This window comes from Rattus norvegicus, chromosome 15 (assembly GCF_021556685.1).
Source record: "Rattus norvegicus strain SHRSP/BbbUtx chromosome 15, alternate assembly SHRSP_T2T, whole genome shotgun sequence".
NCBI lineage: Eukaryota > Metazoa > Chordata > Mammalia > Rodentia > Muridae > Rattus > Rattus norvegicus.
The window spans coordinates 105,157,445-105,180,498 of NC_141548.1; the positions used below are offsets into that span (position 1 = coordinate 105,157,445).

Below are 23,054 nucleotides of genomic sequence, written 5' to 3' on the forward strand. Positions count from 1 at the left end.
GAGAAAATGATACTTAAATATACTTAAGTTTTTCTTCTCCTCCTCTTCCCTCTTCTTCCTCTTTTTCTTGAGATAGTAGAAGTGTTGGAACTCACTATGTAGAATGGCCTTGAACTCACACAGATCCATCTGCCTCTGTCTCCACAGTGCCAGGATTAAAGGTGTATGCTATTATAAGTGGCTGGTATTTATATTCTTGACAGGAATGACATTCAAGGTGTGTGTGTATGTGTGTGATATGCATATATATGTGTGTGTGGTGTGTATGTGTATGGATTGTGTATGTGTGGTATGTGTGTAGAGTGTGTACCTGTGTGGGGGTGTGTCTATATTTATCTGTGTGTGGTGTGTATATGTGTGGGGTGTATATATGTTGTATGTGTATATGTGTGTGAAGTATGTGTGTGGTGTGTATGTGTATGATGTGTATATGTGTTGTATGTGTATGTGTGTGGTATGCGTATATACATGTGTGTGCAGTGTATATGTGTATGGGGGTGTGTCTATATTTATGTGTGTGGTGTGTACGTGTGTGAGGTATGTGTGTGTGTGGTGTATATATGTGTGCATATGTATGTATGTGTGCATGTGTGTGTGTAATAAGAGCAAACAGTGACATAGGAACAAAAATACTTAAAAGCAACGTGACCAAGCTTGCAACATTATACCACCCAAAGTGGAAAGAGTGCGGTTATCCACAAACAATAGAAGACCTAAACACAGTGTGATGGGGCCCAAGGGATAGAAGACTATCTAGTCATTAGAAAGAACAAGAAGGACTTGGAGGACCAAGCGGATGGCTCACCAGGTAAAGTTCCTTACTGCCAAACTTAACAACCTGGTTTCCATCCTCAGGACCTACCCACATGGTGGAAGGAAAAGAGTGAGTCCCTCAGGTTGCCCTCTGACCTCCACTCTCATGCCTTGGTGCACACGCCTTAGCACATATGCCTTGGTGCACATGCCTTATCACATATGCCTTGGTGCACAGGCCTTATCACACATGCCTTGGTGCGCAGGCCTTAGTACACATGCCTTGGTGCACAGGCCTTAGCACACATGCCTTGGTGCACATGCCTTAGCGCACATGCCTTGGTGCACACGCCTTAGCATGCTCACATACAAAAATTTAAAGAGATTTTTAAAAAAGATCAAGGTTGGGGTTGGGGATTTAGCTCAGTGGTAGAGCGCTTGCCTAGCAAGCGCAAGGCCCTGGGTTCAGTCCCCAGCTCCAAAAAAAAAAAAAAAGAAAAAAGGAAAAAAAAAAAAAAGATCAAGATTGAAATGAGGGCAGTATGTCAGGTGAACTAACCAGACAAGAGGGGACACACAACTGTATGAACTCCCTAGAGTACACGAACTCAGAGACAGGAAGTAGGTGGCTACCCACTGAGGGCTGGAGGGAACAGGGACTACTGCTTTAGAAGTGAAATGACTCAGTTGAAACATGAAGTTAGGGAGGGGGCTAAAGACAGTAGCTTGTAGTATGCATGAAGCCTTGGGTCTAATCTCCAGCGCTGTATAAGCTAGGCATAGTGGTACAGGCCTGTAATTCCAGCACTCTAGAGGTAGAAGTAGGGAGACCAGAAGTTCAAGGCCAGCCTGGGCTATACGTAAAGCCCAGCCTCAGTAAGAAAAGTTACTGAGTTAGAGAGTGTAGTGGTGGTGGTGGCCGGTGGGGGTTGCAGAAGCCTGGGAGTATATTCAGTGCTATTGAACTACATAATTAAAAGTGATTGAAGTGGGCTCAAAGTGTTTCATTGAAACCTCACTTCAGGAGCTAGTGAAATGGCTCAGTAGGTAAAGGCCTTTGCTACCAAGCCTAACGACCTGAGCTCGTGCCCCAGAACCCACAGGATGGAAGCAGAGAAAAGCAACTCCTGCTTTGTCAAACTCTAATCTCCCCAAACTGTGGCCTACATGTATGTACACGCTCACAAACAACAAACACACAAATGTTAACACATATATATGTATACATATAAAACACAACACATACACACACACACACACCCTATGGGGCCATTGTGACAGTTCAATTCCCAATCCCTACAATGAGCAGTTCACAATTGCTTGTAACTCCAGTTGGGCGGGGAGAGGGGGGATCTGGTGCCCATGACCTCTGAGGGCATCTGCACTCACACGCACACATCTCCCACCACACGTATACACATAATAAAAAAATAAAACATAAAAAGAGAAAGCCTTAGTCAATACATAAAACCTCACTGTGATCTCAAAAAGTAACTTAAGGAACCAAGGATGACCCTTTTTATGATGTGGTTTCCCAGCTTCCCTGCCCCCACTCAGTCAGAGGATGCTGACACGCATACTCCTGTCTCCTTGCAGAGGGGAAGACACAGAAGTTCTTTGAAGACACATTTCCAAAATCTCTGGACCACTCCTGTATCCTGCTTTTATGCAATCAATAAGACAGGACCTATTGTCAAAGTCTATAGTCGGAGGGAGAGCGGGTCGAGGAGGGATAGCCACAGCTCAACTGTAGGGATCTTTCTGAAGTTGCTTGTTACTGCCCCCTCAGAAGTGCTTTCTGGAAGCCATTCTTCCTTTGGCCCCCTCAAGTTTAACTAGGGAACAGTACATTCAGGGGCTGAGGACTGAGGCCACAGAGATGTTTCTGTCAGTAGCAGGTCAGTCACTTGTCCTGCTGTGGGTTTCTTAATCCTTGCTCCTTAAGATTATTTAATAGGGGTTGGGGATTTAGCTCAGTGGTAGAGTGCTTGCCTAGCAAGCGCAAGGCCCTGGGTTCGGTCCCCAGCTCCGAAAAAAAAGAAAAAAGAAAAAAAGAAAAAGAAAAAGAAAAAAAAAAGATTATTTAATAACCAACTAGGTCTGAGCTCTGCTCTCATCCATAGAGGAGATCAGAGTTGTTGGCATTGGCTGTTCCTAAACCTTTGCTTTTATGTCATTATCCAAAACCACATCACCAGAAACCTAGGGTACTATTGCATAGGCATTGGCCTGACTTTAAACTTAAAAAAAAAAAAAAAAAAAAAAAAGTCAATGCTAGCTGTACACCATGCTAAGAGGGAGGATGAGACCCAAAGCCAGCACAAAGCCAGCAACAAGAGAAGCCTCTAGAAGAAATGGCAGTCTTTCAGGACAATGCCTCATGGTTTTGAGACTGGGGAATCCAATGGTAAGGACTCCAGGGAGACCCCAGGGAAATGGAAAGGGAAAACTGAAAGATATCCGCCGAGCTTCCACCGATAGGGTCACTCAGATGGGACAGCACAGGGATGCTCAGTAAAGATGGACTCAGACCAGAATGTCACAGAAAAAAGCCAGAAAGCTGTTAGGGCTTGGGTCCCAAAGAGAGATTCACTTCACCATGTGACTATCACTTGTAGGCAGCGTCAAGTTTTCTAAATCAACCACTGCACTGAATTCTGTGCCAGCTCATAAAACACTTCCCAGATTTGCCTTCCCCTTTCCAAGGGATTCTGTCTTATTAAACAGTGTAGGAGGCTGGAGGGGGTTGGGAATTAGAAAGAAAAGTTAAGGGTGAATTACATTTTAATTTAATTTTAGATGTAGTCTTTTTCAGTCTTGCGTTACTCCAGGCAAATCCTAAATCTAGTCAGATCCAGAATATGCTGGCTCTGATCTTCTGCAAGGTTAGAATTTAAACCAACCAACCAACCAACCAACCAACCAACCAACCAACCAACCATCCATAATAGAGTTCCTTAGGGCTGGATTTATAGCTTAGTCTGGAGAGTTTTTGCCTTCCAAGCATGAGGCCCTGTGTTCAATACCCAGCACTTATTTTTTTTTTTAATTAACTTGAGTATTTCTTATATACATTTCGAGTGTTATTCCCTTTCCCGGTTTCCGGGCAAACATCCCCCTCCCCCCTCCCCTTCCTTATGGGTGTTCCCCTCCCCAACCTCCCCCCATTGCCGCCCTCCCCCCAACAGACTAGTTCACTGGGGGTTCAGTCTTAGCAGGACCCAGGGCTTCCCCTTCCACTGGTGCTCTTACTAGAATATTCATTGCTACCTATGAGGTCAGAGTCCAGGGTCAGTCCATGTATAGTCTTTTTTTTTTTTTTCATTAACTTGAGTATTTCTTATTTACATTTCGAGTGTTATTCCCTTTCCCGGTTTCCTGGTAAACATCCCCCTAATCCCTCCCCCTCCCCTTCTTTATATTCCCCTCCCCATCCTCCCCCCATTGCCGCCCTCCCCCCAACAATCTAGTTCACTGGGGGTTCAGTCTTAGCAGGACCCAGGACTTCCCCTTCCACTGGTGCTCTTACTAGGATATTCATTGCTACCTATGAGGTCAGAGTCCAGGGTCAGTCCATGTATAGTCTTTAGGTAGTGGCTTAGTCCCTGGAAGCTCTAGTACCCAGCACTTATAAACCAGAAATGTTGGTAGATGCCTAGAGACAGAAAGATTGAAAGTCCAAGGTTGCCCTACGTAGTCAGTTTGAGGCCAGCCTGGAATACATGAAACCCAATCTTTAAAAAACAGAAGGTTTCCAGGGCTTCAGAGACATGCACATCTGCAATACCAGTTCCTGGGGCCTGAGACAGGATGTTCTCCAGCTTAAGGCCGGCCTGGGCTAGGCTATTTACTGAGACCTGCTTCTTTTTTATCTTTATTTCTCTTTTTTCCTTAGTTTTGGAGACAAGGTTTCATGTAGCCCAGGCTGCCCTTGAACTCCTGATCTCTCTACCCCAACATTTGGCTAGTGTGTGTGTGTGTGTGTGTGTGTGTGTGTGTGTGTGTGTGTGTGTACGCATGCGCACTTGATTGGTCATGTTTACATTTTACACTCCAATGTGATCTGCACACTAGAACAGATGTCTACAGAACATACTGAAAGGAAACGTGTTACCCATGTTTGGGTTGTAGAGAGTTTCCAAAAAGTTCTATTCTGCTTTATTTTGCTGCCCGTTGACTTTTCCTGGTAATTCTTCTAGAAGTCTGGTCTCGGTCCTCAGGCCTAGACCCATCCGGGTAAAGAAGCCTGCGAAGTGAAGACTGTGTCTTATATTTTAAAACCGACTTCTTCCCAATGATTGACAGCTAGCTGATCGAAAGTGTTTATCTGGATCTGTTTCCCGTTTCCCAGGTTGAGTTGGAGTCCCAGACAACATGTTGGTCCTCAGCAGTCAATCATCCCACTAAATTTCAGCCATCCGAGGAAGCTGGAGAAAGGTCCACCTGAAAAAGGATGTGTCCAGCAGGCAAAGAATCCCTAAGGCCCTGGGGTTGAGAACAGCATGACCTAGTCAACTTGGCATTTAAAAAAGAAAAAGACGATGGAAAGAGACGTGTATAGGATGGTACGTAGGTGTATATAATTATTTAGGAAGTATCGGAAGAGGAGACTGAGACAGCTGCCACATAGGAGCCTAAAGACTTGTCATTGGCTCTCTGGACTAGGGTATTCAGGACAGGGAATTCTAGCAAGGCAAGTGGCGGTGCCAAGAGTGCTAGCTTCACATGTGTCTGTCCAGCCATAGCTAGCAGTGTGGAGAGGCCTAAAGGCCTCCTTCTGTATCCCTACTCCAGGGGTGACACTGTGTCACCCCGAAGCCCTAGGCTATTCTGGAGTACCAGCTCTGCAATACCACGAGTGAGGACAGCAAGATCAGGACCTGTCTCTGCACAGTATCCTAAATGAACTAGCCCCAGTCATACACACACTAGCGTAGAAATCCAGGACACTCACAATCCCGATGAGGCTAACAGAAAGATGCCCAGAGGCTACTGGCCACACTGTCTTTTGGAAGCCCTCTCACAGATGGGTGTGAGGGATAAAGTGTATGTGCCTAGGGGCCTTTTCCTAACTACTGTTATTCACACTTTGGGAACCCAGCCCAACTGTCGATGACCCCTGGCTCCCCAAGCCTCCTCCATTTCCCGAGCTGGAATTCCCTACAGAAGTTGAGCGATCCAACTTGGATCAAAAAGCTGGACTGCAGCAAGAATGCAGGGGCGTGTCGCCCACCGTTCTGGCTCTAGCAGCCGAAACTGCTTAGATGTGCACAGTACTTGGCCAGGGTTGCCATGTGTAGGGAAAGGAACCACGGCTCCTCACCGGGCCGTTACAGAGTCTCTCCACACGCACAGGTTCTGGTCTGGCTTTCAAACATCGCGGGTCTTCGCTAACCTTACAATTCGTTTGTGGTCCCGCAGCTCCAATTCAAAGCACTTTTGCTGCGACGACACACAGCGAGCCGCCTCTAAGCATGCCAGGCCCGCGCCTCAGGCTTCGGCTCCTGGTCCCATCTCTCTGCTCAGGTACATTGCGCTCACACTCAAATGCACACACGCATACGCACGGATTCACCCTCCAACGCCGCCCTCACATGTTCACAAGCCCGGCAGATTTCCTTCCGTGCTCGTTTTGCGGCCCTCTGGTTCTCCTCTCCCGTGGCCACTTTCCTCCCGGGTCCCCCAGGCCTGCCTCCTTCTTCTACCCCTCTGTCTTGTTGTATTGGGAGAAGAGCCAGCCGCGGAGGTGTGACCGGCGCATCCCACGAGGGCTGGGTTATGGGAGAAGGCTGGGACTGCAGGGCTGGCCTCCGGCCTGCGCCCTGTTTGTTTTCCCTTAGCCCCCTGAATGCTAGATTAAGATGTAAAGATTACCCCGGCCGAATAATGCCGGGAGTCAACACTCAAGCAAACAAAAGTGCTTGCACAACTCGCCAACCCCGCTGGGACCCGGGCCGCGGGCTGGGGGAGAGAACGCGCTCCTCGCTGCTAATTACAAATAAATGATGATGTGCTCACTAAGTAATTGATTTAATGACGTTCCTATGAAACTATTAAACCCGGGTGGAGGTCAGGCTGGAGGCGCCCCAGAGCGCCCATTGTGGGCTGTTTAACTCCACCAGGCTCCTCCGAAAGACATCGGGGCTAATAGGTGAAGTCACAGCTGCTCCGGCTGACTTTCTCGGAGCGCCGGGCCGGCCGCGGGCATCCGCGCACCCTCCTCCTGACGCGCCCTTGCGTCCCACCGCCCGCGCCCCGCGCCGGCCAGCTTACCCACGCCTCTCCCAGCCCTGCCGCCAGCTCCCGAGGGCCTCTCCAGAGGGATCCCGGGTCTCTTTAAGAGCGGCGAAGTTGAGCACAGAACTTGTGCGCTCCGCCAGCAGTCGGCTGGCTGCCTGCACTGCCGCTCACCCCTTCTTCACCCCACCCCCGCCACTTCTTGCAGGAACTTCAGCCAGTGTGCCATGCAGGGTGCCCGCGCGCTCTTGGCAAGGAGCCTGGAACCCAAGTGTGTGCCCAGTGCACTGATGGGGCGGGGCTGGCGGGTGTGTGTAGTTGTGCTTGGGTGTGTTTCAGGTCAAAAGGCCACCTTTCTTAGTCCCTTACCCAGTCTTGGGACCTGTTTGTACAAAGGAAGTAGAAGTAGGGATAACGAAGTAGGAAAATGAGTAAAAGCGCCCTCCCCACTAAATCATTTGGGCCGGAGCTTAGGCCTTGCAGCTTCCACCCTAGATTTTGTAGAACTGCCTCTGCCAGCGACTTGGCCCAACTAGTCACACTTTTGCCTTGTAGACACCTCAGCGTCGAAGGGCCTTAGGCCCAAGTGTTAGGGCTTACAGAAGGTTTTCCTCTTGCCCTCCCTCCCATCTTGAGGTGAAAGGACACAGACTCCTCCTGTCTTTTACAGCATGGCTGTTAGTGGGAAAGAAGATCTTCCTTACAGAACCGGCTAAACAGAGCTCCCGGGGTGGATGGAGGGAGCGCATCCAAGATGAAAAAGTCAAATGTTGCAAATAGATCTACTGTTAGGAGTATTAAACCCCTCTGACAGATAGCAAGAGCCCAGATCACTCAAGCCCAGAGAGAAAGAGTGACTGCATCATCTCTCCACCTGCCAGGGGCCTTCTGTTGAAAGAGAAGGCCCAAACCCAGCTGGAACTTCATGCCCTGAGATGGGGTGGGGGAAGGGTGGGGGTTCAGGCTGCCAAAGTCAATTTGCCAGGATACCCTGGCCTCTCCAGCCAGCCAACTCTTGTCTCTCCTCTTTAAGAAGCCTTAGTCAACTGGTTCTTGAAGCATGGGTTAATTTATACCACAGTCAGTTGGCAGGCAGTAGGCTGCTGCTTTTGCTTCTGCTTCTGCTTCTGCTTCTGCTTCTGCTTCTGCTTCTGCTTCTGCTTCTGCTTCTGCTTCTGCTTCTGCTTCTGCTTCTGCTTCTGCTTCTGCCTCTGCCTCTGCCTCTGCCTCTGCCTCTGCCTCTTCCTCTTCCTCTTCCTCTTCCTCTTCCTCTTCCTCTTCCTCTTCCTCTTCTTCTTCTTCTTCTTCTTCTTCTTCTTCTTCTTCTTCTTCTTCTTCTTCTTCTTCTTCTTCTTCTCTCCTTTCTAGAAATTTCTAAACGCTGGAATAAATTTCTATCTGGGCTTGGGGCCACCTTAAGCAGAGCCTGACTTTTTGTCAGGTGTCATTCATCAGAGAATACTGGTGGAAATTATTTCAGAGCCTTTCTTGAGGCCTCAGTTGCCCCACCCCCACCTGTAAAAGTGGATCTTAAGATCTTGGTCTGTGACCAAGACCTAGCGAGCAAGGTATCTTAGTTAAGAGACCTGTTTGCACTTAGTTTTTATCTTTCTTTGTAGGATCCAGACTGGTTAATATAGTTTTGTAGGACTAGTGTTTTTTTTTAATTTTCCCCACGCAGAAAGGATTAAAAAAAAAAGAGGGGGTATCCAAACCCTACAAGACCTAAATGGCCCCTGTCCCAAGAGGGCACAGGGTGCACCTTCCTCCACCCCCTTCCCAACGGCCGTTTGCATGTCCCTCTTCCCCCTCACGCCCCCCCCCACCCTAGCCCTTTACCCTAGTCCCTCAAACTCTTTTAACTATGGCTGCTGACTGCATTCCTGCCGCCCTCAGTGTAGGATGGTCACTTCTCTTCAGCCTGCAAATGAGAGGTGACATTTCAGCCAACCCATAAGCAGAACATGCGGACACAGGCCCATTGACAGAGCTCAGCCCAGGGGCCGGCTGGCTCCACAGCATCCGAAGCTGCCTTAATTAATACCATCTTAAATAGTCCAGCAGCCACCGAAGACAAAGTTGAAGAAAGACTTTAAGGTTGAGTGCCCCTCGACAAGCTCCTTTCCCCATGTCATTCAATATTTAATGCCCCCGCTTGTAATGCAACTACTGGTGTTCCTTTCTCAGCAAGGACATTATTTTTTCACGGTGCCCATAGCCAGGGAAAGCCCTTTAGGCAAAGAAAATCAAAATGTTTGTTGTTTTGGATGACTCATAACTCTTGTTTAACACAAGCACTTTCAGGCAAGTATAACAGGCGAAGCCTCCAAAGCAAACAACACAATCCTCATGACAGAGCCGAACACAAAAAGCACATTGTCTTGAGGAGTACCCCTTTCTCTGGTGCTAGATGGGGGCCTGTCTCCCAGTGAACACCACGACGCCATTTCACTTTTGAACTATTGTTTTTGAGTTATGCCATGTGGTCAAAAGGAGGGAGACGGGGGTTGTTTCCAGGCTCCTAAGACAAACGAGTTGCCTTTTCAATGAAATTCCCCCCGCGATCCTTGAAAACGGAGTTTAAATGTCACCTCCGCCTTTCTAATGGGCACAGGGCTGGAGGCGACCCTTCAAAGCGCCTGGGTGATAAACGACCCTTATTAAATATGGCCCGAACTGCTGGGAAAGTACGGCTCTGGGCCTGCGCGCCGAAGAGCGCCCCTCACTGGAGGGTCCGGGAGCCGCAGGAGCCTGGATCATCTAGGGACAGAGGCCCCAGGACCTACTCTAAGGTGAGAGACCGAGAGCTGGAGTAGGGAGCTCGGGTGAGGGGGCCTGGTTGTAATACAACTTCTTATCTACCGCCCCAACACGCCGTGAGCCCCATCCCCAGCGACTCCGCATGTAAGATTGGTGCGTTTCCCCCCTGACTTCTTTTTGTCGGTGGCCCAGTGGCGTCTGCAAGTCTGAGCTGCAAAGTTACTGATTTGCAGGCCGCATGTTAAGGCAGCCCATGTAAGTAATTTCTCCGGGCACCCCAGCAAAGGAGAACAAATCGCTGACAAAGGCGAGCGCTTTCGATTCAGCGGCGTCGTTAAGGCAACCCTGAAGTATCCCTCTTATAATAAGTTCCACTTCAAAGCGTTTCTCATTGAGCGGTGACTGCTTCGCACTTTTATTAAGTCCGGGCTTTTTCACTCCGAGGAATCATCTGTTTGGTTATTTTTCATCGTGTTTATTTTTCACTATTCACACAGTACTTGTATTAAATAAACAAAGAACAATCACTCTGCAAATAAAAGTGCTTAGGTGGGGAGAGAAGGTACTGGGGACCAGGCTCCCCTGCCTCTCTCCCTACTCTCTGACATCACTCCCCCCACCCCCACTGGGCTTTCTCTCCTCTCTTCATTCTTTCTTCTTCCTTTCAAGCCAGGAGGTTCTATAGGGGAATCATCAACAACAAAAAGCCAATATATATGATATGCACATATATATCATACATTTCTAATCTTTGCCTATGTGTTTCTGATGAGGTGAGAATTGACTGAATTAACTGGCCATGAAAGCAAGGGTCACTGCAACTGTATCTTAATAGAGTGTCTCAAATCGCTGTGGACAGCCTGCCAGCAACTCTCCTGGCCCTGCCCATTGCCATAGCAATTCTGACGCTCTGTGTGGATGTACCATAAAAACAGTAGTTTGAATTTCAAAGAACATGCCTTTGAACTTCTCCCTGCCTGATTAGGCAGTTGTGGGGTGTGTGAATATGTGTTCTGGGATGTCCCTTCGTGGGCGTGGGGTCTCTGAGAGGTTTTGTTCACAGGGAGGGAAAGTGTGCTGGCCACCCCAGGGTGCTTTCTCTGTGATTCTGTTCTGTCTTTCCAGACCTAGAAGGTTCCTGGGGTCACGGGTGGTCACGGGTAAAGCAGTGGCAGATGGCAGGGAGGTATCAGTGTAACTAGATTCTGAAGTCGGTGCCTTGTTTTGTTTGCCTGTGACAACATTCCCTTTATTTTTTTTTTTGGTCTAAGGTGAGCACTTTCGGAAATGCAGTTGTCTTTCCTGCTCCCTTCTCCCAGGTTGTATTTCCTAACCACACTGGGACATAGTGGTGGCCAACATCCCTCCTCTCAAGTAGACAGTTGAGCCTGGTTTTCAAGGCCTTCAGGCCCCGGGGGCAGGACCCTTGTGTGGCCATCTCCAACTCAAGAGGACATACTTCCTACCCAGTAGCTCTTTCTAAGGCTTTCTTAACATTCAATTTACCAAAGAATATTTGAATGAGAGAAATATATAAACGAGGAAGAACCGTGTGTTTGCAGAGCCTCCTGGCCTGGAAAACAAAGATAGCCGATTCAGTGTTTGCAAAGGCCACATTTTTTTTTTTTTGCTGCAGAGGGAAGATGAAGTCTTTGATGATAGCCAACTTAGTGTCAATAAGTGGCTTTCTTTGAGACATATTCAGATGGGAACGTCTTGCTTGCCAATTGCCATAGAAATCTTAACACACCATGAAGATTGTCCAAGCGCCAAGCCTTCCGTTCTGGACTAAATTACTTTGAAGTGGCTCAGGACGAACAGTGGTCAATTTTAACTCTATAGACTGGACAGAGGAGGCTGGGAGTGGGAGATTGTGCGTTTTAAAGCAGAAAATAAGGAGGGGAAACGTGTTTTATACACTCTATACAAGCTTCTGCTCATTGTCAGATATCTTTTATCTTTTATCTTTCCCATGAATGATTCATGTCTTAGTGGCTTTGTATCACCCTTCTTTTCACAGGAAACTTCATTAGAGCTGTAAGTTTTCCCATTGATCGAAGCCCTCATTTACGAGTGTTTTTCTTCTTCGTGTGCTGGTTATTGTCATCAGGTTTAAAAACAACCCTTGGCAACCTGTTTCACCTTTACTACACTTAACAGACCTGACTTTGAAAAGCCACTATAACCTTTTGGAGAAATGCTATTGATGTGACGACTGATTGTTTTTTAAATGCTTGCCTTTTATCTGTTTTGTAGTGGTGAGCATCAAAACAAGTAAACAGCCAAGCTTGCTAACACATGTTGAGCCGAACATATCAATTTGACTGGAATATTCTCCCACCACACACACACACACACACACACACACACACACACACACACAAAAGAGTTGCCTAGCACCTACCCCAAAATACTGATTATAACTAAAAACTAAAATTATAACTCTTTCTCTACACCAAGCTGCTATGAGCTGATTTGGTATCCACTAGTCAGTTTCATTCCGTTAACTATGAATTGCTCCTGAGCAGTTCTGTGGTCACCTGCCTTTTGTTTGGAAACTTATTACACCTCTATTTTCAGCAATTAGGCACTAAGGACATGACTGATTTTAATGGAAGAAAGGACTGGCTCTGAGAAACGTGTAACTGTACTTGTAACCTGCAAGGATTTGTCTTTAAAAAATTTCTTGCATTTTCTAGATCAGCAGTTATCCACCTGTGGGGTTTTTTTGGGGGAAAGATGGTGTGTGTGTGTGTGTGTGTGTGTGTGTGTGTGTGTGTGTGTGTGTGTGAAGGAACTTTTCACAGGAGTCACCTAAGACCATTGGGAAATACAGATAGATACAATTCATAACAGTAGCAAAATTATACTTTCAAAGTAGCAACAAAATAATTTTATGATAGGGGGTCACCACAATATGAAGAATTGTTTTAAAGGGTCTCAACATTAGGAAGGTTGAGATCCATTGCTTCAGATTAAACAGTAAGTCATCAAAGCTACCCCCTCACCCCCCCCCACACACACCTGCTCCTTCTTCAGAAATTCATAAGAGATCAGGAAAAGGGATGTTCACTCCTTTAGCAACTGTTCTGTTTTAAAAGAATGACAGAAGTGTGCCCTGGATAAAATGTAGCAATACATTGGAAGAATACCTTTATTACATTTGTCCATCACCATTCTTGCTTTCTCTCTAAGGGAGGTACACATTGTAAGGTTTTATTTTCAGTGTATCAGGAACCAATAAATTTGTGGCAGTTAACCTATTTATGGCAAAATACATAAAATACATATTCCTTTGTTTCATAATAAATAAACCTGTAGCATGATAAAGAATAGTGCAAACTACCATTGAAAAAGTTGTATAAATAAAACAACTTGTTATACATCAGGAATACTTCGTCCTAACAAGCTTACAGTACATAAGTTATCCCACCCAAATTCATACCTTATCTTTTCTATTTGAAAGTGAATAACAGGAAAAAAAAATCAAATAAACCTTTAAAATGTAGGATTATTTTATATTCAAGTTGTAGGTCTCTCTCTTTGTAAAGGAGGGTCTGCATGTTTCATATTTACTGTAACAATCTGAAGACAACATTAAAAGGTGTCCACGTAACAGCACCATGCACTGTACTAATATATCTATAAACTATACATAATCTCATCAACACGAGGCAAAAAGACGTGCAGGAAGAGTCTCGAGTTTTCACATTACCTTGTCCATTCAAGTAAGCTTAAAAATATATTTTATATTTTCCCACTTCTTTTCCTTTTCTTTTTTTTCTTAAATAAACCATGGGTCATAAATGACAATCTTTTGCCAAAATGTATAATATATTTCTTTGGTGTGCTTTGAACTCTTCCAGAAGAAAAGGATCTCTAAAAATAAATTAATTAAAAACTGTACAAATAAAAGTATTCACAGACAAGTTATTAACAATGACAAGACTACATGAACCACTCACAGCACACAAAACAAATTTCTACAAATCATGGGGGAGGGGGCGTCTTCAGGGTCTCTGAGGATAAATTAGTACCTTTAGCATATGTATATGGTGTTTCTGATGGGCTACAGTTTGCACAGGAGATGTGTTGTACCAACCGAACATAAACTGACTAAGGGTTATTGTCCTGGGTCCTTGACCCTTTGTATCCTGGCTTGACAGCTCTGGCAAAGGTCACACATTCATCAGCATTTGGTGGTTAACTATAAACCTCTTAAAATTTTTAACAAGTACAGCAACTCCTCCTCTTGTAATATAAATCATACACTTCACACTGTCATTGCAAAGGGAAGAAGATTCAGTCCTTGTGGCACAGGTGAAAGAAAATACATTAAAAATAGAGACCTTTTTTTTTTCTTTTTAGAAAAAAAAGAAAAAGGTCGATACAGTAGTATAAAAGAGGAGTTGGCTTGTTTTTAAAAAAAAGTTCTTTTAAAAATGGATAGGATGCAATCCTAGTACTTCCTTAGACATCACTGTGCATGTTGGCATCCCAAAGAACTTATGGTCAAAAACATAACTGCTTATTACTCCCAAAATTTGGGTACAGCCAGGAGGCAACATCTGAAACTCCCGACTTAAAAATCAAAACAGCACAACCCAGCAGAGGAAAGAGAAAGCACTTGAATTACTTCTGGTTTACAAAAGATCACAGTTTCCCAGCTGTCTGTCTCAGCAACTCTTCTCCATTTCTGCTTGAACTATCACAGTAGCACGATATATGGAGCTATATTAAGGTGGCTGCACTTGGCTTGATTTGTTTTTTTTTTTTGTTTGTTTGTTTGTTTTTTTTTTTAAATCACACAAGATACTGAAGGAACAATCCTGTATTAAAAAAATATTATGTTACATTGAGATTGATAATAAAAGCAGAGGAATTAAAGTGATAAACATTAGAAACCACAGTTTTGTTTGTTTGTTTGTTATACAAAGACTTTTGGATACAGGCACGGTCCAGGATCTGTTGTTAGTGCAGCAAGTGTGTGTTTTACAATCAAGAGACCTTTGCAGAATTAAGTCTCTACCAGAAGGCTCAAAAGCAGCCCTCATTATGGTGTCAAAGGCGTCTGAGAGGAACTCTGGGACATGGAGAGGGCCTGGTTGATGTGTTAAGTTCTGACTTAATATTCTTTTTTCCCTATTTCTCTCTCTCTCTCTCTCACACACACACACACACACACACACACACACACACACACACACACACAAGCACACTCAAGCTCACACACACATTGTATTGGCAGTGTTATATCTCAATTCCCCCACTCATTTCCCTTGATAGAATCTGACACCAGGCCTGTCTCCCTGCAATGTACAAGTCCAACTTAGTTGCTTTTTAATTTGCTATTACTTTTCCTCCCCAGTGCTAGAGACTGAAAACCCAGGGCCTCGTGCATGCTAGGCAAGTACTCTACCACTGAGCTACATCTCTAGTCCTGTTTTATTTTGTGGTTGTGTTTGTTTCTTTTAGGAGAAAGAGGAAAGAAAACAAAACAAAACAAAACAAAAACCCCCAAAAAACAAAAAACCCACAACCAAATATCTTAATTAAATTAATTAAATGTACAAACACCATAGGGTTTCATACTGAATAAATAGGGCTAATTAGACCCGGTGGCAAGTCTGAATCACCAGTTTGTCTCAGGCTCAGCATTGTTTCAGGTTAGGACATGGTCCAAGGACTCCCACTTACTACCTCACTTAATAACAATTCTAATGTATCGTCCGCATGACTTCAGGGTTCCCATACATTTCCTCGTCTTCAGACTCAGAGGTGGTTCCATTGCTGGAAGGTGTGTGGAGATGACTGGGGGCCCCACCGGCCTGGCAAACATACCACTCATTGAGGTTGGTCACCTGAGGGGACAGAGTGCTGGATCGACTCCTGGTTGGGTCCAGCACAGGGGACAAAGTGTCACCCACGGGAGTCCCCACCGATGAGTAACCAAGAGCTCCAGGAGAAGGTGGGGGGGACTTGCAATGAATCTTCATATGCTTCCTCAGAGAGCTTGGGTGGGTGTATGATTTGTCACAGCCTCGAATCTTACAGTAGTAGGGCTTGTCGCTGGTGTGGACATGGGAGTGTTTCTTCCGATCACTGCTATTGGCAAACTTCCTGTCGCAACCATCAAATTCACATTTGAAAGGCTTTTCCCCTGTAACAAAACACAGGAAAGGTTAACAATGGCTTTAAAGAGACCTCTCATTTGAAGCAATCTTAGATTAGAACTAGGAGTGCATCCCCCACACCCCTGAAGAACCTCTCTAGCTTTATCCCTTACTATAACATCCAGGTAAGTAAGGGAAGAGAAGCTGCAAGAACTGGCCTGGGTCTATTGCCCTGGAGGCTTTGCTTAGACGTGGCTTGTGAGAGACCAGGTGTCTTAGAGCAGCAGAGGGGTCAGAATGAAGTCTGAAGTCAGGTCCAGGATGCACCTCTGAAGGCCACCAAGAGCTTCTATGCTACACTGCCTACCACCCCCACTCCCTTTGGTCTGAACACAGAAAAATGCAAGTGGAAGAATCTTTGTTAAGATGGACTAAACCCTGTTTACAAAAGCACAAGTGCAGAGTGAGAATCTAAGAGAAAGGAAAACAGACAGAGACATATAAAGTTTACAGCAGCTCAGGCCCAGGTGATGATGGCTTACGAAAAGAAAAGGGAGAAGAAAAACTGAGCCCTCCCCTCCTTAGAAATAAAGACACCTGTGAAACAGTCAGTCCTACCCTGAGACCAACAAAGCTGGCTAGACAGAAGACAGGCCATTCATTGGCTTCTGTACCTACCAACTACCCCCATAACCCCAAGTTACAAGAGGTGGAGCATGGTAACACAGGACCTGAGTGGACACTAGTAAACACAACTTCAGCAGGATCTGCCTTTACCTTGTGCCTAAGTAAACTCATGCTGACAGCTTTCTTCACTCCCCAATAACCAAAACTATTAAAAAAAAAAAAAAACAACAACAACAACAACAAAAAAAAACAAACCAAGGTCTTTTGGCCTATCACCTCTTTTAATTTATCTAACAGTCCCAAGTACACAACTCCTTAAACGCAAGGCCAGAAGTGAGACTGCTTAGTAAGCTATAACTAGGGGGAATTTAGCCATATCTCTTTGGCTTGTAAACAAGAGAAGACAACAGGTTACATTAGGTTTGAGTTTTACCTCTCACCTCAGTATCTATGAGCTTTGACGTATTCAGGTCCAAAACTAAGTCATCCCATAATACTGTTACATACCGAGAGGATTAAAACAAAACAAAACCCAGCGTCTGCTCAGACACAGAGCACAAGGCAACGTTCTTTGTTTTGGATAACATTTTTAAAAGACAGAATAAATTTCTATGGTTAATCATCTTATTTTCTCTATGCAAATATTTCAATGAGGTCTTTTTTTTTTCTTTCATATCTCATCAATGTCAGCTGCTCCAATGCTGAGTATGTAACAGAGCTGAAAGAATTTAAAATGCCTGAAATAGAACCTTCACTAACTGGAGATACTGTTTAAAGACGAAGTAAGTTATTCTTGAAATGTACTTCCTACAAATACAACTCACGATGAGAATCATGATCTTTACAAGTCTCTACAGATCGAGTGGAATAAAACAAAATTAACTTCTTCCTATTAGAATATGATTTCTGTGCCACTCTGTAAGTTCGAAGTAAGTCTCATTTAACACACTGCCCTTCTAAATATTTATTATGCATTGTATACATTTGTATTTATACTTCTAATCACCCCTTCAATATGGAGGCTTAAGTGGTTTTAGCCACTCCATGCAAATACACTACATTTCAAATGTCTCTTGTTTCTGAGCAGCCCGAATATCTTGGATTAGGGAAAAAAAAAAGTGTTCTGAATCCGTCTGGTTCCTCCAAGATGCTGGAGAAAGAGCAGCAGTATTCGTTGAGGGGATAGGGAGTGGAAAGTAAGGTAGGAGTTAGGCATAAAGGCCAGTGGCAGGGGAGAAAGAAAAAGAAGCTAGATATAATTGAACAGCCCACGCTGTTTAGGGGTCTAAGAAGGCCTAACCAGAGGGCTGGGCGACCCCAGTGTTTACCTTACAGACACTGACAGAAGGGTCATGTCAGGATTGAACTATCAAGAGTTTTGGAGCCTTGGTGCTTGTAGGAAAGAGCCGTGTGGATATTGCCTAGATGTTGCCAACTCCCTCTAGACACCCTCCAGACACAGGTTATAAATGCAGCTGAGGGCACGTGGGTCAGGAAACAGGCCTTCAGGAGTGGCCTGGGGATTAGTCCTTTGATCCATCTGTTCTGGGATCCTAGATAACCCCGGCAAAGGGAAGGCAGTACGGTAGGGAGGGAAGGAAGTAGAAAGGGTCTTTCTCTGGATACAATGCCCACCGGCTCAAAAAGCCCTGGGACAGCCAAACACTAGGCACGCTATGAACTGAATCCAGCGGTGCCAGCATCCGCCTCGAGGGGCACCCCACAAGTTCCACCTGGAAGGGTCCATGCAGCCTGTGGGAGCGGGAACAAGAAATGCAACCATCCCCCCAATCTGGAATCAGAAAGAAAAATCCTGCTGCGGGGTCCTCTCTACCACTTGCTGTTACAGATGGGGTCAGAGGGCAACATGTCCTGTGGAAACCCAAAAGCCATGATGCGGAGTAAGTCAGTCAATTTCTTCTTGGTCAGCTGCCAGCAGCCTCCACCGTAAGGTTCACTCTTCTCCTGAGGCCTGGGAAAGTGGAAAGGGCTCAAAATGTCCTGCACTGCATTTGAAAGTTCCCTCTGGCCCCGGGTGTGTGCGGAAAAGTGTTGAGCACAGATCGTGCAGCTGGCTTTTTTTTTTTTTTTTTTAAGCGAAGAGTCTCAAGGGAATTTTCCGTTTAGAAAAGTCATTAAGAATTGATCCGGGTTAGGGAAAAGGGAGATGGGGGAAGGCCTGTAAGGAAAACGTACTTCTAGCTGATCCTGCAGGTCACAGGGAGTTGTAGGGCTACAAGAGCAAGGCCTGGGGCTGTAGCCTAAGACCACCTCAACCAGGCTGTTCTTTAAAAGGCCTCGGGCCAGTGGGCCCTGCGTAAGGGCCTGTGTTTGGGGTTGCCTTTTCGTCCAGATGCGCCGCCGATAAATCAGTCAAGTGATTACTGAATGTAAACTCAGGTTACCTAAGTGTCCTCCAAGGAGTAATATTTCCCATCCTATAAATCTCGACCACACTCGCCCTTCACATTAGTCCGGCGCGATCGTGCTTTCTACAGGACCAACAGGGCCCAACGCCTCAGCCTCCTTCACCAGAGCCACAGATCCCCGACGTGGGGCAGAGTAAGAGGAGGAACCTCATGGATTTGAGAGTTCTCCCCAAGTCCCACAGAGGTCTTACTGATCCAGAGAGAGCACCCTCTCTGGGTCTAGAATCTCCCTTAAAAAGACAGAAACCAACTTCTCCAGTGCCCAACACAATGTAACTAAGGCCTGTGGACCGTGTGTGAATCGGTGCGTGAGGGTATGTAAATGAAGTGTTGAGTGAGGGCCTAGTGCAAGGGAGGTCGTAGTATCACAGGAGTGTGTGCACAAGGTCAGGAATGTGTGAACTAGTATGAGCGTTTGTCAGACCTCGAGTTAAAGGTCAGAGCCTTCTAGGGTCTCAGGTCTCTTCCTCAGACTTTCTTTAACCGGCCCCAGGACCCGTCTTCCCGGTTTAGGCCGCACTGACCAGCATCCAAAACGTAGCTAAACCCACACGCCCCTCCCACGCCGTATCGCGGCAACGCGGAGGCCTGCGTCCCGCGAAAGGGAAGTGCTACCCGGGGACGGTAGCAAGGTTCCCTACCCCAAGGCCCTCCGGACCTCCCGGGGCCCGGGGCGTGGGGGCTGCGGATCATCCTGTGTGCTTTGCTGTTGCTGCTCCCGGCAGGGCGGTGATTGGAGCGCGTTGCGGGTCCCGGCGAGGGGCTGCGGGCGCGCCGGAGACTCCGCGGAGAGGGAGACCAGCGCAGGGCCCGTTAGTGCTATCGAATTACTTATTCATAAAAAGGGGGGGGGGAGAAAAAGAAGTCACATGTCCGGGTCATACGTCTGCTGAGAAGCAGCTGAAGGAGGGAAAAATGAAAGCGAACAGAAGGCGAGGTGGCGGCGGCGGCCGGGGACAGACACCCACCTGTATGAGTGCGCTTGTGGATCTTGAGGTTCTCGGAGCGCGCGAAGACTTTGCCGCAGCCCGGGAACGGGCAGGGGAAGGGCTTCTCGCCGGTGTGCACGCGGATGTGGTTGATGAGCTTGTACTTGGCCTTGAAAGGCTTGCCCTCGCGCGGACAGTCCTCCCAAAAGCAGACGTGGCTGCTCTGCTCCGGGCCGCCCACGTGCTCCACTGTGACGTGGTTCACCAGCTCGTGCATGGTGCCGAAAGTTTTGGAACAGGGTTTGGCGCCGCTGTCCGCGGGCGCCGGCGGCCCGGCCAGCTCCTCGGGGTCCAGCCACTTGCAGATGAGCTCCCGCTTGATTGGCTGCCGCATGTAGCGCAGGAAGGCCCCGGCCGCCCCCGGGAGGTGGGGGTGGTGCGGGTGCGGCGCGGGCGCCGGCGGTGGCGCCGGGGGCGGCGCGTGGTGTTGCAGGTGGGGCCCGGGCCCCGCGGCCGCCGCCGCTGCAGCTGCCGCAGCCAGGTTCAGGTTTAAGTTCACGGCTCCGTAGCCGTGCAGGGCGGCGGCCGCGGCGGCCGCCACCGCCCCGTAGTGCGCATCCCCTGAGCGCGGAGCAAAGGGTGGTTCTGCACGGCCGTACAGCTCGGCTGCAGCTGCCGCGGCGGCCGCCAGCCCCAGGCGCATCTGGCCGTTGAGTGGGTGGCCGCCAGGAGCCCCGGGAGAGTCGTGCAGCGCGGGAAAGAGCGCGGAGCCGCCGCCGTCCCGGCCCGCGTAGGTGCCGCTGGCCGAGATGAACATCCCGGCCGGGTGGGGAGGCGGGGTCGGGTGCTGGGGGGAGCTGCTGCCGGACCGCTGCTCCCCTCCGAGCGGGGCCCCGTGCATGGCCGCCGCGGGGGCCGTGGCGGAAAGGTCCCTCCGGAGGACGAAGTCCCTGCTGTGGCCTTTGCCGCTGCTGCCGCCGCCGCCACTGTTGGTGGCAGTGTAGCCCGAGAGGGCAGGAGGAGGAGGAGGAGGCGGGGGAGGGGGAGAGGAGGACTGGGAGGGAGGAAGAGGAGGGGCTGGAGGCGGGGGCGCCGAGGCCTGCGCGCCACTGCTGCCCCCGCCATCGTGGTGGGTGCGGGCTCCCGGGTGCGTCCCTGAGGCGGGGGAGCGGGCGGCGGGTGCGGTAGCCTGGGGCAGCTCTGGGAGCGCCTGGGTGGGAGGACTGGGGCCGTGCCCGCTGGTCTGTGCCATGTGCTCGGGTCCGAGGGCAGTGCTGGCCACGCCGGGGTCAGTGCCTAGGTCCCGCGGGTGGAGGTGCATGGCGACCGCGCGGCGTTGGGAGTGGGCGGGCGGGCCGGCCAGCACCGGGAAGCCTGTCATATTCTGAAGCTGTTGGGCCTGAGCCGTTGCCAAATCCGCTAATCTCAACGCTGGCGGGTTCCTCTTGCTCAAAGGGGGCTCCATCATAACTATACAATCAGGCCCATAGACCCTTCCTGGGGGTACTTTTCCCCCCTCTGCCCGCCTTCAAAAACATGTATATATTAGGGGCTCTTTAACTTCTTGTGTCCGGGCCTCCTAACTGCTTATTCTTGTCCCCACTCTATCCTCCAGCGATTGGCAGAGTGAACACTACATTTGAGCTGCACAGTGGGACCGAGTTTTTGGAAATGGCACGGGTGGGATTGGAGGGAGCCGTGTGATTGGCAGCTGCCTCGGCTGCGCGATTGGCTCTGGTTCAGGCTCTGAGCCCAGCGGGAAACCGCCCCCGCATACCACACCGCCTGTGCTTTCACTTCGTGCCCCCTCCTCCCCTGGAACTCTGCATCCCGGCTTCCCCTGAGATGCCCAAGTTTCCCTTGCAGAAAGTTTGCACTTGGCCGGCGGGCTCAGCACCCGGGTCCACCCTCCTGGCGTAGAGCGTTTGCTAGCTCCCTGCTAAAGTGGACGCGAAACAGAGGGGTCATGGGACCTCCCTACCAGGGGTAAAGCGAGGAGGCGGGGGTGGGTGGAGGTTGAAGAAGATGAAGAACTCACTTGAACATTTTCTACCTTTTGGATAATCCCTGGCTGGTCTCTGGACCGAGTGACCAACCCATTTGTAGCGATGCCAGAAACTTCTCAAATGGACCCGTCTGTCCCTGGGCCCACGTGGAGTACAGATTGGAGGCGGAATAAAATAAGGTCAATTATTAAACTATATTGGTCACAAAACAATTTGCTGGAGCTTGGCAAACTACCAAAGTCAAAATAATATATAATAAATCTTTCCCCAAAGGAACAGTCTTGCTTAGACTTTTTAGCTCATGAATTCAACATGGTTCAAAGGACTTAATCTCACACTACACGTGGGTTCTAGATCTGCTACTCCCAATTAGAGCTCCCCGGGGAGGTGGATAGGTGGGGTGAATTTTTGCCTCTCAGAGAGATACAGTGGTAGGGAAGGCCAAATGGGTACTGTCCTAAGTGAAGCCTTTAAATAAGAGATGTCTTTTAAGCAAAATTCCTCCTTCTTGCCAGAATGCACGCCACACATGTGCCTCGGTTTCTCTAAAAGGACCACAAGCTAGAAGAGACCAAATACAATATTTAAAAGTCAATAAGCATCTTGTCTGTTTCTTTATTAATAAAATAAGCTTCCTCCTTAAACTAAAATGCCATGCTTGAAAAATCATAAGAAAACTAGGGTACCTACGGCCCAGGCTTTTGAATGCTGTCCCTCAGACCTCATTGATTGGGAGTTGCAATCTCCCAAAGTGTCATTTGTTTTTTAAAAATAAAATATTCTTAATTTTTATGATGTTCTATAGTGCTCAAATTCGAGCAAAAATATTTTTGCCACCTTCAATTAAATTATAAAGTAGCAATAGGAGTGGAATGTGACCCCATACACACCCAGAGGTGGCATGTGGGGTGGATGGACGGTAGGGGGGCAGAAAAGCAAGAAACCATATTTAGGCTTAATTCGTTTGCAGTACGAGTAAAGATACACCCCCCCCAAATCTGTCATCAGATCATAGTCCTCAAAAGAAGTAAGTATTATTTCAAAAGACTTGATTTGTTAGTGCCATTGACATCGGTGTGAACCATCAGCAGAAAAGAGGCTCCCTATGAACCTTGGGAATGCCATTTCTCTTATAAAGCTGACAAGCAAACAAAGACAATCATGCCATCACATTACACACACACACACACACACACACAC

At 47.8% G+C, this 23,054-nt stretch overlaps 1 protein-coding gene and 1 long non-coding RNA gene across 2 annotated transcripts in view; both read right to left on the reverse strand.

Moving 5' to 3' along the window:
• Window positions 1-7,155, reverse strand: part of LOC120097095 (uncharacterized) — an 85,447-nt gene extending 78,292 nt beyond the window's left edge. Inside the window, exon 1 of the long non-coding RNA XR_015639101.1 lies at window positions 7,027-7,155. This is a non-coding gene — a long non-coding RNA (uncharacterized LOC120097095). The remainder of the gene's footprint in view (window positions 1-7,026) is intronic.
• A 5,774-nt stretch (window positions 7,156-12,929) lies between these two features.
• On the reverse strand, window positions 12,930-21,657 carry Zic5 (Zic family zinc finger 5). The gene is given in 2 exon segments (NM_001395664.1): window positions 12,930-15,910; window positions 19,888-21,657. Coding segments are annotated over 2 exon segments (1,872 nt in total). The 5' UTR covers window positions 21,317-21,657; the 3' UTR covers window positions 12,930-15,467.
• Between the last annotated feature and the right edge of the window lie 1,397 nt (window positions 21,658-23,054).